Below are 18,115 nucleotides of genomic sequence, written 5' to 3'. Positions count from 1 at the left end.
ATATATATATATATATATATATATATATATATATATATATATATATATATATATAATTGCATGCCCCGGTAGCTCCGATATGGAGTCTTGCATGCCCCGCTAGCTACGATATGGAGTCTTTCCATCCACCTCCGGTTGCTTCATATATATATAGTCTTCATATATATAGTCATTACTATATATATATATATATATATATAGTAATGACTTGGTAAGAATGGAAGTGTGAAACAGGCGTTCTTCAAAAGCAGCAATCACTTTTATTTTGCATTAAAGAACAGGCTACATACTTCTTAGCAAGACAGGTTACTTCTCCAGCTCTCCACTCCTGTCTAGCATGCAAGCTGCCTCTTACAGCCCACAAATGCAGGACTGCCAAGTGAATGAGCTGCAGCAGCACGTGCAGCTCATGATGGAGAAGAACAATGCCAAGCAGGAAGTCATCCTCAAGCTCTCCGAGCAGGTGGCCGCCTGCATGGCTGACCCCCAGCGTACCGTAGCCAACTCCATGGGCACAGAGACCTCCTGCAGGCTGCAGGAGAAGATTGAGCACCTCAAGGTTATTTTAAAAGTTACTTTTACATTACAGCCATGGGAAGTACGTCCACTCTTGTTTCAAGAAACACGGATAAAACCACACTCTTTTTTTTGGTTTTGTTTGACCACCATGTAATCCTGCATGATGTGAAAAAGCAGTAAAGTAACTGATCCATGTTTTCACTGCTGGGGTGTCACATATGGTATTCTGCACCTTCTCTGCATCCAATAAGCATTACAAACATGACATCTTAACTAGCTTTTATTAGCATTGGAGCAGACACACAATTACTGTTTGCCACTCCAGTCTAAGAATGATTCATTTATAGTAGAACCGGTCCAGGGGTCCAGCGAATATATACTAATATTGTATCTCAGAGGAAGTCGTTTTAGTATATTGTAGTTTCTTTATTAACGTCGGGGCATTATAAATGAACAACGTCAGGTACATCAGTGTGCCTAAAACACCAAAGTACGACACAGCATGTATTCTATACAAAAAAATCTGTGAAAATGACTGCACAAGCACTGAAGTACAGTATTTCTCAGTTTACAAAACAGCATTCCAAACAGTTCTTAACGTGCTTTCTCAGTGTATGCCAAAGTAATCTGACAGGTTTTTTTTACATTGTGTGTGTGTTAACCTGAGACATAAACAACAACAAGGATGCACGCTTTTTAACAGTACAGTAATTTTATGAATCCTTTACTTTTCTTTTATTTACTATGGTTAAACTGGGCAGTTATGTGAAGTGACAGCGTGTACAAATTCTGACCTGCTAAGAGCTGAATTTACTGTTTTAGATCCATAATAAAATGTGCATTGATCAGTTTCCATCAGTACCATTCAGTTGGTAGCAGCATATGTAAGTCACACATGGCACAGGTCAATTGGGTAATGATGGTGTCATATCTTACAGGATCAGATACGACAAGTTCGACTGTACTTTGTATCACGTTACTGTGATTTTGTACTCTATAGGTCAGGCTTGCACAGTGTTGATGTGATGTTGCAATGAACAGCAAAAATTATTATAATAACATAAACATACTGTATAAAAAAAAAAAAAGATCCCTACTAGGCATGAGGGGGTACACTGCTCTCTGATAAAAGTTAGGAGACCAGTTATCTGCTTATTAGCAAAACTTAAATCCACGAATATAAAGTCAAATAATAATTCCAGACACGTGATCAGTTGGCCAACTATTTTTTTCTTCTATTTCTTTGTTATTAGAACAAAACAAGTATATTGTTTTTGTACAGTGTATTAATTGACATTAGTTAGCCACACTTTTTTTTTACGTATCCCAGCGATTTTCAAACAGTGTTTTATAGGGTACAAATGAGTACAATTATGAAAGCAAAGAAAAGCAGTGATCAGTCAGGACTAGGTCAAACCTGTGCTCTTAATAAGTAGAGCTCACAGTAGAAATGTTTTAAGTACAACCACAGATTGTGTTCTGATTTCATTCGTTTACTGTGTTTACTAGGACGATATAGAGGCGCACAAGATCCAAAACAAGTTCCTCAACTCTGAAATCTACCAGCTTACTAAGCTGTGGAGGAACAGTTCAGAAGAGGAGAAGGGCCTCCTGATGAAGGTATGTGCTTTACAGCTTGCTGTGTGACAGATCTGTACCCATTTAACCATTGTGAAAAAACATATATGTTCAAAAAATATATTATCCTTACCTACAAGTCTTTAATGCAGTATCGTCACTGTGTAAGGCTAACATATAAGTGACTTTATTTAATACTAAACATCTTATTTTCAGCTTTTATAGCCTAGGCCCCAGATTAATAGTAATAGTAATGAGTTTTGTTTATTTCTTTTTTCTTATAGCTTTAACCACAAAACCACAATGAGTTCTGTGATTTCGCCTAGAGACATCTCTGTCTGCACTAAGAAGCCAAAGTAAATTAAAGAACAACTAGCATGCTGGTACATTATGATAAAGCAAACTGCTTAGTGACACATGGATTGCAAGTGGTTCTAATGTAGTGATGCAAGCTGGTGACCTACTGGGCACTATTCTTACACAGTCTAACGTAAAAAACAAAACAAAATAAAAAAAACAACTTTAGATTCACTTTGTATCATTTTCACATCCTGGTAACTTTTTAAAAGTTTAAAGCATTCCTTTGGCCTCCTGTTTAACCACAGTATTTCTGCAGTTTTACCCATGCTTTTCCCATGGTTATACAATGCATTTATAATAATTTACCAGGGTTTACCATGTGTATTAATATACTTTTATTATTATTATGTATTTCTTAACAGACACCCTTATCTAGGGCGACTTACAATTGTTACAAGATATCACAATATTTTTACATACAATTACCCATTTATACAGTTGGGTTTTTACTGGAGCAATCGAGGTAAAGTACCTTGCTCAAGGGTACAGCAGCAGTGTCCCCTACCAGGGATTGAACCCACGACCCTCGGGTCAAGAGTCGAGAGCCCTAACCACTCCTCCACATACCTTCTTACCTTGTTATTGTAGTCTAGTATCTGCATAAATAAAGACATAGGCAGTCAGTATTTTTGGTCAATTATTTGCTTTTTTTGCAGAGATACTTCCTCTGTTATGTTTCTCTTTAGTAATTTGTGGTTTTTCTTTTTTCATTTTATACTGTGCTTCCCTTATTTTTATAATTTTCTTTGTACTCCTACTTGGTTTCACTCCTTGTTTCTTCTTCTTAGTTGACTGTCATAGTAGTTCTGACTGGCTGGCTGTTAGCCTGGTCAGCAACCTCGGGTGTGTTCATGCATTACTAATTAAAACCACAGAGAAGTTAGCAACTGAGCCAGCTCCAGTCTCCCAGAATGAACAGATCAGACTGACTGGGATGTTTCCCTTTCATCTCCAAATCTAGGTCTTCTCTAGATGCAGAAAGCAAATTGGAAAGATATGTAGTGAATTCTAAATACAAGTACAGTGCTGTGAATGTAGGGCACTGTTCACAAAAACACAAATGCCTGGTTTGCAAATTAAATTAATGTTTAATCTTGTTGACCCCAATGTGTTCTTTGGGGTGGGTCAAGTTGTAGCTGTTTCTGTATCAGTGCTTGATCTGTCCTAGTGCCTGCGTCATGGCTCCATATAGTGATATCCCCTGAGTGCACTGTGCAATGAAACAGCTACTGGCTGGTATGATTGCAGCAAATTAGATGTTTTATCTACCTGGTCTGATTGGCAATGGTTTTAAATTATTTTAGATATATTTAGGATCAGACCATTTTTGTGACATGAAAAACTATTGTACTACAGTAGAGTTGTTTCAGGATTTCTGGGAGCACTTGAATTAACATTTGATACCAGGGTGACTCTGGTTTAAAGAAGAACCAAATAGCAAAAATTGTAAAAATAAATAAACAAATATAATTTCAGTTGCAGGTTATGCTAAAACTGCTAAAATTGCCAAAAACATAAACGCTTTGATTTCCGAATCGTAATCGAAAAAAAACATGTATTGTACACAACAGTTTAACTTTCAAAGAAATGACCCTTCACAGCCACAGTGTCCATAAGCACTCGGGTGACACACATATTGCACTGTAGGAAATAGCAGTCTTGTAATTAATATAAGCAGCACAAGGGAACAAGTGAACACTGCAGCGAAGAGGATTTTTAAATAAAATTAATTTAAGGAGCAGAAGCAAGATTATAATTGGAATGGCTCCATCAGAACTGTAAAATTAGTTATTTGGAAATGTACTAGGTTCATTTTTACATTTTAATAAACAAGTTCAACCCAGTTAAAAAGTAACAGGGTGTAGAAACCCTCTGCCTTTGGACTGCCCTGTCTTGGAAATGAGTGGGAGGTTGTGGGAGGGTTACTGCTTTCACCAGCTGCTGTGTTTTGTTTTAATCCTAACCCTAAACCTCTCTTTTGTGTTGCAGTGTGCCTACCTGGAGGCCAAAAACTGCCAGATTGAGAGCAAGTACCTGGTCGTGCTGCGCAGGCTGCAGGAGAGCAAAGGGCTGGACAGCAGTCAGCAGGAGATGGTGAAAAGGCTCATTGAGGACTCACTGCAGGGAGACAAGAAGGATGGCTTTAAACTCAACCCTGTCAGGTAAGACAGTACTGACATTTCCATACCGGGGTTTCACAGCGAAAACTTTTTTCCCCCCGGTTACTTTCTTGTTTTTTTTGTTACTAAGTATATTCAAATATTTAAAATGCAATTCTATTGCTAAACTGATGATGTGATTGCAAGCTACACCAGTTCCATTTTCATATAATTCCCTCATATCCCGAACTGAAATACCAAAACAAGCAAAGGATGAAAATGTTAATGTTGGTTTGTTGCAATTGTGATCTAATAGGTGCGCAAATGAAAAGCCAAAAAAGAGCTGGAACTTACAGTAGTTTCTGGGCTTTGCTGTCTATGATTTTCTATGTCATGTGCCCTGCTCTTTTAATGTGATAATTTAATAATTGAAAAAAATATATATTTTGTTTGTTTCACTTCTTTAAAACAAAACAAAACAAAAACTCTTTTTGTTTTGTTGCATGGTCTGTTTAGAACAGAAGTGCAAATTATATGCATTTCCTATTTTTCATGATTATTTTCTCAGTTTGTTTTTGTCAATATTATAGAAATTCCATTAGAGTTTACTGTAGTCTTAACAGCTGCACAGGAACTCAGATTGAATAGTATTGATTGTAAATTGAACAGAAAATGTTTGTTCTGCTGTTCGAGCGATTGATGCAAGCAGCTGAAAGGAGCTTGCTGTTAACTGTATAGTAATCCACATCACAATACCACTGCACACCTTAGCAGGCAAAAAGAAAGGTCAAAGATTGGATTGACATTGAACTGCTCCCTAACCAACCACATAAAGAGCAATGTGCGTCAATAAACACTGCAATTCCAGGACCATATATAAGGGTTGATGTTAGGCAGTGAAGGTGTATATATGCCCAAAAAGAAGTCAGAGGCTGCAGCAAGTCTACAGTTTATTTAGAAAACTCCAGGATCCTTTGTTCATACATAAGGCCCTGTGAAAACAGTGTGTGTTTTTTTTTTTTTTTTTAATTCAAGGCAGTATCACGGGTAAAGTGTCTTATTTTACAGATTGTGCACATAACTATTTTATAAATTATGTGTACAGATTATTATTATTTTTTTATACAGCAAATAGATTGATAAATGCACTGACATCTTCAAAATCAACGTCAAAGTTATTCAAGCACTTTACAATAGCTTGTGAAACGGTGTTGTCATTAACAGCCTGTAGGTAAAGTGTATCTGCAAGGACAGCTTTCAGTTCTATGTCAGATGCATGTTCACCATTTAGGCCCTGCAAAACAAATACAATGTGAAACACATATTGCTATTGGGCATCAGTCGACTCGTCAGTGACCATTGACAAGCAACCAGACTGTTTTACTAATTCCATAATCTCCTGCTTGTGATAGTCGGCAACTTTAGGTAAGTATTCACGTCTCAGCTGGGCTGATGAAGGAATCACTCCACCATTTGCTACAGTCAGTATGAAGAAATTACGTAACTTTTGGTTGTCCAGTTTTTCAAGAGGGATATTTGCGCAAAAAAACATCCCTGTCAGGTCAAAATTTAATGTGTTTCGTGCTTCACGGTTTTCAGTGGACTTTTGGAACATGGAAGTTCACGTTTTTGGTTTCTTGGATTTCCGCCTTTCTCTTTCAGTGAATACTTGAATCTAAATGCCTGTCAAGAGATGATTTGCAGTAACATTGCAGGACATACAGAATAGCTTACCTCCATCGTATGAAATACAAATAATAATTATAAGAATATTGAAAAAATCACGGTATTGGGCTAAGTTCGCAATTTCTGCGCAGTTTGTGAAATCTCGATTTACACAGGGCCTTATACATAACCCTAGGCAGGTTAGTTTCAGGCACATATACCATTTACACATAACCCTTTCCTGGTTCTTGTACTGGCTTCCAAACACATTTACCTCCTCCTAACCGTCAAACTTCAGCCCACTCCCTTCTCTCCCTCTGTCTCTCTCCGCCAACTGTTCCAACTCAACTAACTAACTCTATGCTCTCCTGCAGCGATGGGGAGGAATATGCTGGCAGAGGGGACTGATTAGAAATATAACAGTACAACTTAACATAGAGGTTCATTACACATAACTAAATCACAAAAACCTGGAGCCATGCACCTACTATACAATGTTGTATGATAATTTAGGGAATATGTGAATACTGCATGTTACCAACATCCTTGTTTAACTTTCTGTTCCTTCCCAGTGAGTACGACGACTATGGATTCAAGACCATTCCTGATTATGAAGTAGAGGACGTGAAGCTCCTGGCCAAAATCCAGGCCCTGGAGATCCGTTCCAACAACCTGCGCAACAATGAGATGGAGGACAAGCCTTTGCGGACCAGGTGGGCTAACTACCTGGCCAGCCGTCCCTTGGACCAGCTGGCTCCCTCCCCGGAGCTGAAGGGCCTGATCCGGTGTGGGATCCCTGTGGAGTACCGGGAGCAGGTGTGGCGCTGGATCGTGAGGACACGGACGCAGGTCTATAGGAAGCGGAATCCCAATCGCTACCAGGAGCTGAGGAAGCACTGCGAGGTGTCGGAGCCCCCGGCCTCGTGGCAGATCAGGCTGGACCTGCACCGCACCCTCACCAGCAATAAGCACTTCTCCTCGCCCACCTCCGACGCTGTCCAAAAGCTGCAGCGCATTCTGCTAGACTTCTCCTGGCAAAACCCCACCATCGGCTACTGCCAGGGCCTCAACCGGTACTGTACCTTTTGTATTGAAAGTTCTTAATGCCATTCGCTCATTTTAAGTAGTAAAAGGTGTTGCCAAAAAAGACAAAACACTTTCTTGTACTTCTTGGACATGGACTAGCATAACTTATCCTTTTCTAAAACAGAGAATAATGCCTATTACCGGTAAGCAGAGCCACAGGTAATGGCAGCATTACCGGTGTTTAACATTTTAGAGCACTTCGTTGGAGGTAGCTATGCCAGGACGCTATACTAGAGCAATGTGTTGTTGTATTATAAATAGCAATAAGAATACACATGCAAACAGTGTTTATTTATTGATTTAAGAAATTATGACACCTAGTGGTTGTTAACTGTGTTGTGTATTCTTAGCTACTCATCCCTCCCCTGTACGATATATATTTTTCTGGAATCACAAATATTCTGGCCCAGATATGTTCTTTAATATTCTACACAACTGTAAAGACAACTGTGGTGGAAAGCACGAGTGGCCATATTCAGGCAGATTAAAAATAATTCCGGCGCCTCCTCAAGACTCACCTCTTCAGACAGCACCTGTAGAAACTCCTCTTTTCCATCTAGACACTTATCACTCTTCCTTAAATGCACTTTACTTGCTCTTATCTGCTCCCTATTTTACTGCATTTAACCCTGTACTTTAGAGTACTGTAATCTGTCGAGTGTCATTTAATCTGTAGTATTTTGTATTTAATTATATCCTGATGTAACTATCACTGACACTGTTATCTGTTCCGTTATTGAATCGTAATCGTATTAATACTTATACTGATTCTTGAAATGTATTTTTGTCTACGACTGTAAGTCACCCTGGATAAGGGTGTCTGCTAAGAAATAAAATAATAATAAATACAAATAAGTGTATAATTTACATAATTTCTTGCTAGTTTCATACATCAAATTCCTCTGAAAATTTATTTCAAAATAGGGCCTAAAATGTGTAAAAATGTGGCTTGGCACACCTATGTGTCCCCCTTTTCTTCTGAATATTAGCAGCACACTTCCAGTGGAGTCATGTGGTGTGTGTGTTTCCTCTTGTAGGTTGGCAGCTATTGCACTTTTAGTTCTGAAGGATGAAGAGGATGCCTTCTGGTGTCTGGTGGCTGTTGTTGAAATCATAATGCCACAAGACTACTACAGCAAAACCCTCACTGCCTCTCAGGTACAGTATGTACAACAACTGATTTCAAATCAGTGAACCCTCTTCTTCCCTCCAGGGACACAAGGACGCAACAAGCCCTTGCCACCTCTCGATCTTAGGCAACTTTCTCTGCCTCATTTTCTTTTCCCTTGCGGTATCCATTGTAGAGCTACCTTCTGGATATGGGTTTGTTCCATCCTGAGTACGTGGCCTATACACCTCAGTCTTCTTCTTTTTGTATCTGTGATGATTTGGTCTTCTCGTGGAGGTCTTTATTTGAGATTTTGTTTGACCAGTTTTTGCCTATTTTCCAAAGGCACCTGTTATGGAAATTGGCTAATTTGTCCATGTCTCTCCGTTATTACTAAGAAAATGTTAAAATATTTGTGACATTGCTCGTCAGCCTATAGCTGAGTTTTAATGCTATCCCCTTTGCTTCACCAGTAAGAACTGTGGATGTGCTAATTCAGGCAGTCATAGTCCCTATTTGTTCTAACAGCTGAGCAACTCCTGCTGCTCTAAGCAGAGCTCTTTGTTCCTTGCAGGCTGATCAGAGGGTGTTCCGTGACTTTCTTGCTGAGAAGATGCCTCGACTGATGGCCCACTTCAAGGAGCACAGCATCGATCATTCCCTCATCACCTTCAACTGGTTCCTGGTGGTCTTCGTGGAAAGTCTGGTCAGCGACATCCTGCTCAGAGTGTGGGACGCTTTCCTCTATGAGGGCACAAAGGTACAGCGCCGGCTGTGTTAGTAATTGATCCTTTAATACCCACCCCCCCACCACCAACACCACCCACACCACCCACACTTACCCAACTGTGTTGAAACGTGCTTAATACATTTTTCAGCACAAATTGTTGAGAAAAATTGTCTTAACTTGCAAACATGTGCACAGTATGTCACACTTACATTGTAACAGCTTATCCAATTATTTTAAATTATAGTAATGACATTCTAGAGAGTTATAGAGAGTAAAAATGAAAAACATGGAAATAAGTAAAATATAATTAATTATAAAAGGGCTCAGTCCAGTGACGACTTGATGAGCGAAAGTATCCTTCTTTTTTAACCTGAACAGTATTTCCTTCTTTCTGTTTCCAGGTGATATTTCGCTATGCACTGGCCCTCTTTAAGTACAATGAAGAGGACATTCTAAAAATTCACGACAATCTGGAAATCTACCAATACCTCAGTTTTTTCACCAGAACTATCTCTGATGGCAGGTGAGGCAGAATGAGGATGATGATAATGTACAGCAGACGCATCAGACCAGTTGCTGTCAATCACAGACTGTACAAACAGTTCACACTCATCTTACTCACTCCAGTGGCCATGCTTTTAACCACTAGTAAAGTTAGTGATTTCAGTAAACTGTCTTGTACCATTTTGATGATGGTAAATGTGAACAGTGATTTTGCAGTTTACTGAGCTTTACCATGCATCCACTATGAAACCGTAAGTCCTTCTTTACCATTCACTTCCTACAGGTAATGGAGCCCCCACCTCACAGACCCACATAATGTCCTCTTTGCAGCTTAGAAAACGGATGTACTGTATGTATAGCTGTTTAATGAACAGTTTGCAAGCAGATTATTAAAGTGTTGAACAATTTAAATGGTAGGTCAATTGGCTGGTTTCACAGGCCCTGATTAGCACTAATCCTGGACTACCTATTGTTATCTTAGGTAAGGTAGTCCAAAATTAGTGCTAATTGTAGTTTGTGAAACCAGCCGTTTAAGATACTATTAAAAACAGAATTTTCTTGCCATTAGGTCTTAGTAGTAAAAATAAGTTATCCTAAGGATGAATAGTTCCAAGGTTCTGTTGCCTTTTATTTACTGAAAACATTTATTTTCTGTTATACTGTAGCACGGAACTGGATCAATCAGTCTGCTTTCTCTTGATTTTCAGTGAAATAACTGGGATTATATGATAATAATTTGGCAGAGCTTTCTCACAATGACTGTAAAGCAGCATAAATATGTTTCCATTTAGTTCTCAAAGCCTTTTCATTGGAATTATTGATTCAATCACCATGTTTCTCCTCTGCCCAGCCACTAAACCTCAAATACAAACACATTCATTTAGATGCAGCCATTCATGCTTCAGTATTAGACAAGAATCCAGGCAGTGCCGGCTGTGCAGAGACAGGGGGCCATTGACTGATTTGGACCACCTGAAGATTGATACACTGTAGAAGTTAATGGGTTCAATCTCTAAACAATTATGTTAGAAAATTAGCAAGCAACAACTTTGTATGTCAGACTTACATTTTTTGTTCCTGTTAGAACTGTGCATTGTTTCTCAAGTGTAAGTGTATATGTTTGTCTTTTTGTCTTTTTATGAATTTAATTTTGGCAGGCCCATATTTTGTTGTTTATTTATTTATTTATTTATTTATGTATGTATTTTTTGAAAGGGAAAAATGCAGGGTTCCCAGGTCCTTTTAACTTTGCAGTTGTTTCATCAGTGGCATTTTGTTTTCTCTGTATCTTCTGTCTTTTGGAAACTAATGGCCATAGCGTTTAATGATATGAACCCCTTCCCTATGAAGCTGCTGAAGAACAGACGAGAGTTTCACATGGAGAGGCTGACAGCCGAGCTGCAGGAGCTGGAGAGGATACAGGAGGAGTTTGTGAAAGAACAACAAGTGGAGCGCAAAGACAAGGACCTGGACACTGCTGTCAGCGAAGACGAAGAAGTAATACAGACTGCAGTTAGCTTGCATCACACGTCCTGACGTTATTGAAAAATTACACATCACTGATACTATTTAAACTAATTTGTTTGCTTTATTATTCCCTGCTGTGGAATATAGTGCGGCTTACATACTGTGTATGTCACACATACATCTAACTGTTATCCTTTGTCTGTTGTTGAGTATATAGGTATGTCAGACTTACATTTTTATATGTACATACTGTCATGGCTCTTATTTTGTAATGGCGGGCATTATCTTAGGTAAGGTAGTCCAAGATTAGTGCTAATTGTAGTTTCTGAAACCAGCCGTTTAAGATACTATTAAAAACAGAATTTTCTTGCCATTAGGTCTTAGTAAAAATAAGTTATCCTAAGGATGAATAATTCCAAGGTTCTGTTGCCTTTTATTTACTGAAAACATTTATTTTCTGTTATACTGTAGCACGGAACTGGATCAATCAGTCTGCTTTCTCTTGATTTTCAGTGAAATAACTGGGATTATATGATAATAATTTGGCAGAGCTTTCTCACAATGACTGTAAAGCAGCAGAAATATGTTTCCATTTAGTTCTCAAAGCCTTTTCATCGGAATTATTGATCCAATCACCATGTTTCTCCTCTGCCCAGCCACTAAACCTCAAATACAAACACATTCATTTAGATGCAGCCATTCATGCTTCAGTATTAGACAAGAATCCAAGCAGTGCCGGCTGTGCAGAGACAGGGGGCCATTGACTGATTTGGACCACCTGAAGATTGATACACTGTAGAAGTTAATGGGTTCAATATCTAAACAATTATGTTATAAAATTAACAAGTAACAACTTTGTATGTCAGACTTAAATTTTTTGTTCCTGTTAGAACTGTGTGGATCTCCCGAGAGGCGCATCCAGTAAAGGCGCTCCACATGGAGTGCAGGATGTGCCCTATAGTCTGGACATCGCAAGTTCGAGTCCAGGCTATTCCTTTGCCGACCGATGACAGGAGCTTCCAGGTGGCGACACTCAATTGGCCGAGCGCCGCCCGGGGGTGAGGGAGGGTTAGGTCGGCCAGGGCGTCATCGGCTCACCACGCACCAGCGACCCCTGTAGTCTGGCTGGGTGCCTGCAGGCTTGCCTGTAAGCTGCCCAAGAGCTGCGTTGTCCTCCGACGCTGTAGCTCTTGGGTGGCTGCATGGCGAGTCCGCAGTGTGAAAAAAAGGGGTCGGCTGACGGCACACACTTCGGCCATTCCAAATTGGGGAGAAAATAATAAAAAATAATTGGCAATGACTAAATTAAAAAAAAAAAAAACTGCATTGTTTCTCAAGTGTGTATGTTTGTCTTTTTGTGTCTTTTTATGAATTTAATTTTGGCAGGCCCATACTTTATTGTTTATTTATTTATTTGTGTGGAAAAATGCAGAGTTCCCAGGTCCTTTAACTTTGCAGTTGTTTCATCAGTGGCATTTTGTTTTCTCTGTATCTTCTGTCTTTAGGAAACTAATGAACATAGCATTTAATGATATGAATCCCTTCCCTATGAAGCTGCTGAAGAACAGACGAGAGTTTCACATGGAGAGGCTGACAGCCGAGCTGCAGGAGCTGGAGAGGATACAGGAGGAGTTTGTGAAAGAACAACAAGTGGAGCGCAAAGACAAGGACCTGGACACTGCTGTCAGCGAAGACGAAGAAGTAATACAGACTGCAGTTAGCTTGCATCACACGTCCTGAAGTTATTGAAAAATTACACATCACTGATACTATTTAAACTAATTTGTTTGCCTTATTATTCCCTGCTGTGGAATATAGTGGGGCTTACATATTGTGTATGTCACACATACATCTAACTGTTATCCTTTGTCTGTTGTTGAGTATATAGGTATGTCAGACTTACATTTTTACATGTACAGTTCGGCTCTTATTTTGTAATGGCGTGTGATGTACCGACATACTTGTTTTAGAGTCAACAAATTAAGTTTACCAAACCTGTCAAAATGCAGAATATTAATGGAAATAGGTGTGTTGGTAATACACACACACTACATCTCTGAATGCTTGACTTCAAATCCAGTTTAAGTCCCACATGAAAGGAGTATGGTGGTCCTAAGCCCTCGGCTTCCACATCACAAAACCAACACACAGTGCAGCACAATTGGCACAAAGGATAAACCTGTTTCTTATCTCATAAAACAGCCTTTTACTATAATTATCATCTGTCAGTCTCTGAATTTCTTCAATCACCAATTCTATTCCACTCAGATCAGTTCAGTAAATTAATTATTTTGTAGTTTCCCAAGAAAACAAAAACTCATTGGAGATCTTGAAAATTAATGTCTTGAAATGTGATTAATTTAGGCCAGGCTAATCTGAACAAGTACAGAGATTCCAGTTACTTTTCAGACCGGCAACCAGGTTCCAGATTTTCTAAACGAGACTATCTCTGAAATAAACTTATTTTTTATGCATTGGTTGTTTGTTTATATTCCTGTAAATTGCATAGTTCAGTTATTGCTAAGTTAAGAGGAAGACGTTGCTTTGTTTAATTATGTTAAATTGTATGGCAATCCTTCATGATTTGCATGAATTCACTTAGGTTTAGAGGTACAGTTTTAATTCATGTACCTCTGATAAACCTAAACTAAGTGACGAAAGCAAAAACACAAACGTTTTTTACTTGAGCTTGAAAAGGAAAAAATAGAATGAATACAGTGCTATATATACTGTGTATATATATATATATATATATATATATATATATATATATATATAATTGATCGCTACATATAGATTTTTCAACGCTGGTAAAATGTTTAATTCAGTAATGATTTTAAAAATGTTTACTTTTTAATTTTTTAGGGATGCAAGACATTATAACAACTTTGTGTCTAAAGTTTTTAAATGCCAACTGTTAAATAAATAGAATTATGGATATTAATGTGTTGATAGTAGGGATAGCTTTTGTGACTGGAGCATGGCTGCATTGTCTATTGCGCTGAATTTTAACCAATTTTAACAAATTGTTCCCATCATTCTTATTTTTTATTTTAGCTTTTCTCTTCAAATATTTTTTAGAAAACAAAAAAGCACAAACAAAATCTCAGCGCGTTTCGTCTTATTCACGAGTAGACTTAATTTGATACAGAGGAACACCCCTTTTTTATACACTCAATTTTCCACAGGTGATTAATCACCTTTTAAGAGATGGCTCAGCTGACAAACAACTCTTGAGAAGGGAAACTTTTGTGATATTATTTTTAATTCTGTTCCACCACATGGCCTTAATGAAGACTTTAAATATGGGTATTTTTTGTAGAATGTATGTTTGTATGTATACAGTATATACCTCTGTTCATTATTCAAGTTGCAGAGTAAAAAGAAAAAAAGTAACTTAGTAAAAGAATATTTAGTGGTATGAAAAGTTTTGTGTTGACGTACAGATTGAGTGTTTAAAATAATTTAAAAAGTATGGTCTTCTGCCTTCTGTTGTCATTTCTGTACCTAATTACTTATTAATTTCAGTTGTTTTTGATTGTTCTGATTGTCAATTGAAGGTTTGTGACGTAAAGGTGATTAATCGCCTGTGGAGAATTGAGTGTAAAAAAAAGGGGTGTTCCTCTGTATCAAATTAAGTTTACTCATGATTAAGACTCTGTCGAAACACGTTGAGATTTTGTTTGTGCTTTTTTTGTTTACTAAAAAATGTGAAGAGAAAAGCTAAAATAAAAAAATAAGAATAATGGAAAAATGTGGTAAAATAAATTATTTTTGTGAAGAATGGGTTGTCTTTTTCACTCGAATCACTGTATAAGGGCCTGTTGGCAACCAATACAAGCTGCCTTTATTTTCTCAGGTGTTGCCAGGTTGATTACCTGGTCAAAGACTAAACACATACATGTAAAACATTTAGAACATATTTGTATTCTGTATTTGTATATTATGATATTTGATTGGTTTTTTTATGTACATATTATTGCACAATAGGGAGAATTAATGAGAACATTTCTAATATTTAGGCGTTCATTTTTGTATTGCTGTTTTATAATGTGATGGCAATCTGAACTATAGTCAAAGTCTCTCAAAGTGAATTATTATTATTTTAGGAAAGTATTACGGCACAAGCACTTATATATTACCAGTGTCACTCTCCTCACAAGGTTAAACTGTGAAACCCAGAACATACTTTAACTGGCTGAGATGAGCCCTTTTCAAGGCATTTTCTCTGCTGTATAATATAACACAACTTGTTTTTTGATGAAATGGTGTGCATTTTTTGCATCCTTTGTGTAAGGTATTTGAACTGAAAAACATCAAATACTGGTATTATCATTGTGTTGTTTTAGATTTGTTGAACAAAATCTTATTCTACTGAAAATATTTCTCTTTTGTTTCTATAAAGGTTTATATAAATACAGTAATAACATTTGCTGACACTGCAGTGGAGAAACACTTCATTTATTAATTTGTCCCACAGCAAATTCAGAAAAGATTGTTCTACAACAGTGTTAATACCTCCCTTTAGTTTACTGATAATAAATGTTAATAAAAAAAACATTAACTAATATTAAACTGCTGAAACGTCTGTATTTCTTTTCCCCAATATATATCTGTTTTACTCAATGACATTCCAGTTAATTATTCAACAGCCAAGCTTTTATGTTGTGTATCCTGATGCAGTCAACATTTTAGAATCATAATTTTTTCATCTATGTTTGGAAAAGGAGACCATATAGAAAAAAGGTAGTCGAGGATCAAATGATGATATATGAGCCTCTAATACAATCACTAATAATATATATTGTAACAAAAGGCTGTCACTGGGACTTTGTGCATGCGTCTGTGCTTGAAGTGCTTTGCAGAGCAAAGTTGCATGGTCTGCGACCGTGCTTCCCATGCGTAGGAACGCTTACCCTGCTGCAGACACTGTTCCCCTATATTGGATTATTGGTGCAACCTTGCAGGATCATTATATGTACCTTGCAGGAGCCAGGGGGAGTGGGGCTGATAGTGGCCACTGATTGGTCGTGGTTAACCTGCAATGTTGTACGGGTTGTGGGCTGTAAGAGGCAGCTTGCATGCTAGACAGGAGTGGAGAGCTGGAGAAGTAACCTGTCTTGCTAAGAAGTATGTAGCCTGTTCTTTAATGCAAAATAAAAGTGATTGCTGCTTTTGAAGAACGCCTGTTTCACACTTCCATTCTTACCAAGTCATTACTATATATATATATATATATATATATATATATATATATATATATATATATATATATATATATATATATATATGAAGCAACCGGAGGTGGATGGAAAGACTCCATATCGTAGCTAGCGGGGCATGCAAGACTCCATATCGGAGCTACCGGGGCATGCAATTATATATATATATATATATATATATTAATTATTGTTATTTTTTTTCTTTTTTCTTTTTTTTTTTGGATGTTAGGAGTTAGGATGGTATTTACTCGCGCATAGGTTGGAATGTTATTTCCGAATCTCTCCTTTAACATGTTTGAAGGGGACACTGTATTACTTAAAACGTGAATTAACGTCTTAAATCGTGTTAAAAGTGAGCAGTTACCTTGGGATTACACACCAGGTTCAGACGCAATGATAGGACTTATGTATCCGCAGGCGACCTGAGACTCACCGTTTCAACGGTGTCAGGAGTGCTCAACAGAAAAGAATGCATAGAGAAAAATATTGTATACTGGCCAAGGGCTTTGGTTTTGCCCAGAGCCGTAACTAAGCTTTTAGCTACCGGGGCATGCAAATATATATATATATATATATATATATATATATATATATATATATATATATATATATATATATATATATATTGCATGCACCTCCGGAATGAAGCAACCGGAGGTGGATGGAAAGACTCCATATCGTAGCTAGCGGGGCATGCAAGACTGCATATCGTAGAAACCGGGGCATGCAATTATATATATATATATATATATATATATATATATATATATATATATATATATATATATATATATATATATATATATATATATATTATTGTTATTTTTTTTCTTTTTTCTTTTTTTTTTGGATGTTAGGAGTTAGGATGGTATTTACTCGCGCATAGGTTTGAATGTTATTTCCGAATCTCTCCTTTAACATGTTTGAAGGGGACACTGTATTACTTAAAACGTGAATTAACGTCTTAAATCGTGTTAAAAGTGAGCAGTTACCTTGGGATTACACACCAGGTTCAGACGCAATGATTGGACTTATGTATCCGCAGGCGACCTGAGACTCACCGTTTCAACGGTGTTAGGAGTGGTCAACAGAAAAGAATGCATAGAGAAAAATATTGTATAATGGCCAAGGGCTTTGGTTTTGCCCAGAGCCGTAACTAAGCATTTAGCTACCGGGGCATGCAAAAATATATATGTATATATATATATATATATATATATATATATATATATATATATATATATATATATATATATATATATATATATATATATATATATATATATAATTTTTATTATTATTATTGTTATTTTATTTCTTTTTTTTGTTTGTTTGGATGTTAGGAGTATAAAAGAGCTTTGAAACAGACTTTAAAGTTAAAAGTGTAAAAAGTTGTCAGGATGTTAACAATGAAAACAAAAATTAGAGGTACCTTATTTAAACAGTTGTAGCAACAAGTGGGGACATATTTTTTCGGAATACAGCTACTCTTTAAGATTGAGCTTTATGTTAATTAGCCATGAGGTTTTTGAATGCTCTGTACCTCCCAACACAGAAGCACATGTGTGTGCAAATATATTTTTCTTATGTGTTTACTTTTCTACCTTAATAGAAAAGTGTGTAATGTGTAAATGTGAAATGATCTTAAATGACCAATTGAAAGGTATTGTTTTTTCTGATATTCATTTATTATACCAGTATTTTTTTTTCTTTACATGGCCCCAGACATCGTTTAAATGGTGCAGTTGAGTTTACCGCAGGTTATATGCAACTTTAC

General features: G+C 37.2%; 1 protein-coding gene across 1 annotated transcript; it reads left to right on the top strand.

Moving 5' to 3' along the window:
* Positions 1-372: 372 nt before the first annotated feature.
* Positions 373-11,717, top strand: LOC131696826 (TBC1 domain family member 2A-like). The gene is made up of 8 exons (XM_058986075.1): positions 373-559; positions 2,029-2,139; positions 4,447-4,619; positions 6,794-7,294; positions 8,345-8,465; positions 8,990-9,175; positions 9,547-9,668; positions 11,000-11,717. Exons 1-8 carry the CDS (start codon positions 410-412, stop codon positions 11,004-11,006), a joined length of 1,371 nt encoding a protein of 456 aa, XP_058842058.1. The 5' UTR covers positions 373-409; the 3' UTR covers positions 11,007-11,717.
* The last annotated feature ends 6,398 nt before the right edge of the window (positions 11,718-18,115 follow it).

This window comes from Acipenser ruthenus, chromosome 14 (genome assembly GCF_902713425.1).
Source record: "Acipenser ruthenus chromosome 14, fAciRut3.2 maternal haplotype, whole genome shotgun sequence".
In the NCBI taxonomy this organism is placed as follows: Eukaryota; Metazoa; Chordata; class Actinopteri; order Acipenseriformes; family Acipenseridae; genus Acipenser; species Acipenser ruthenus.
Note: the sequence above shows the minus strand (reverse complement) of the source record. Positions and strands in the feature narration are given on the sequence as shown.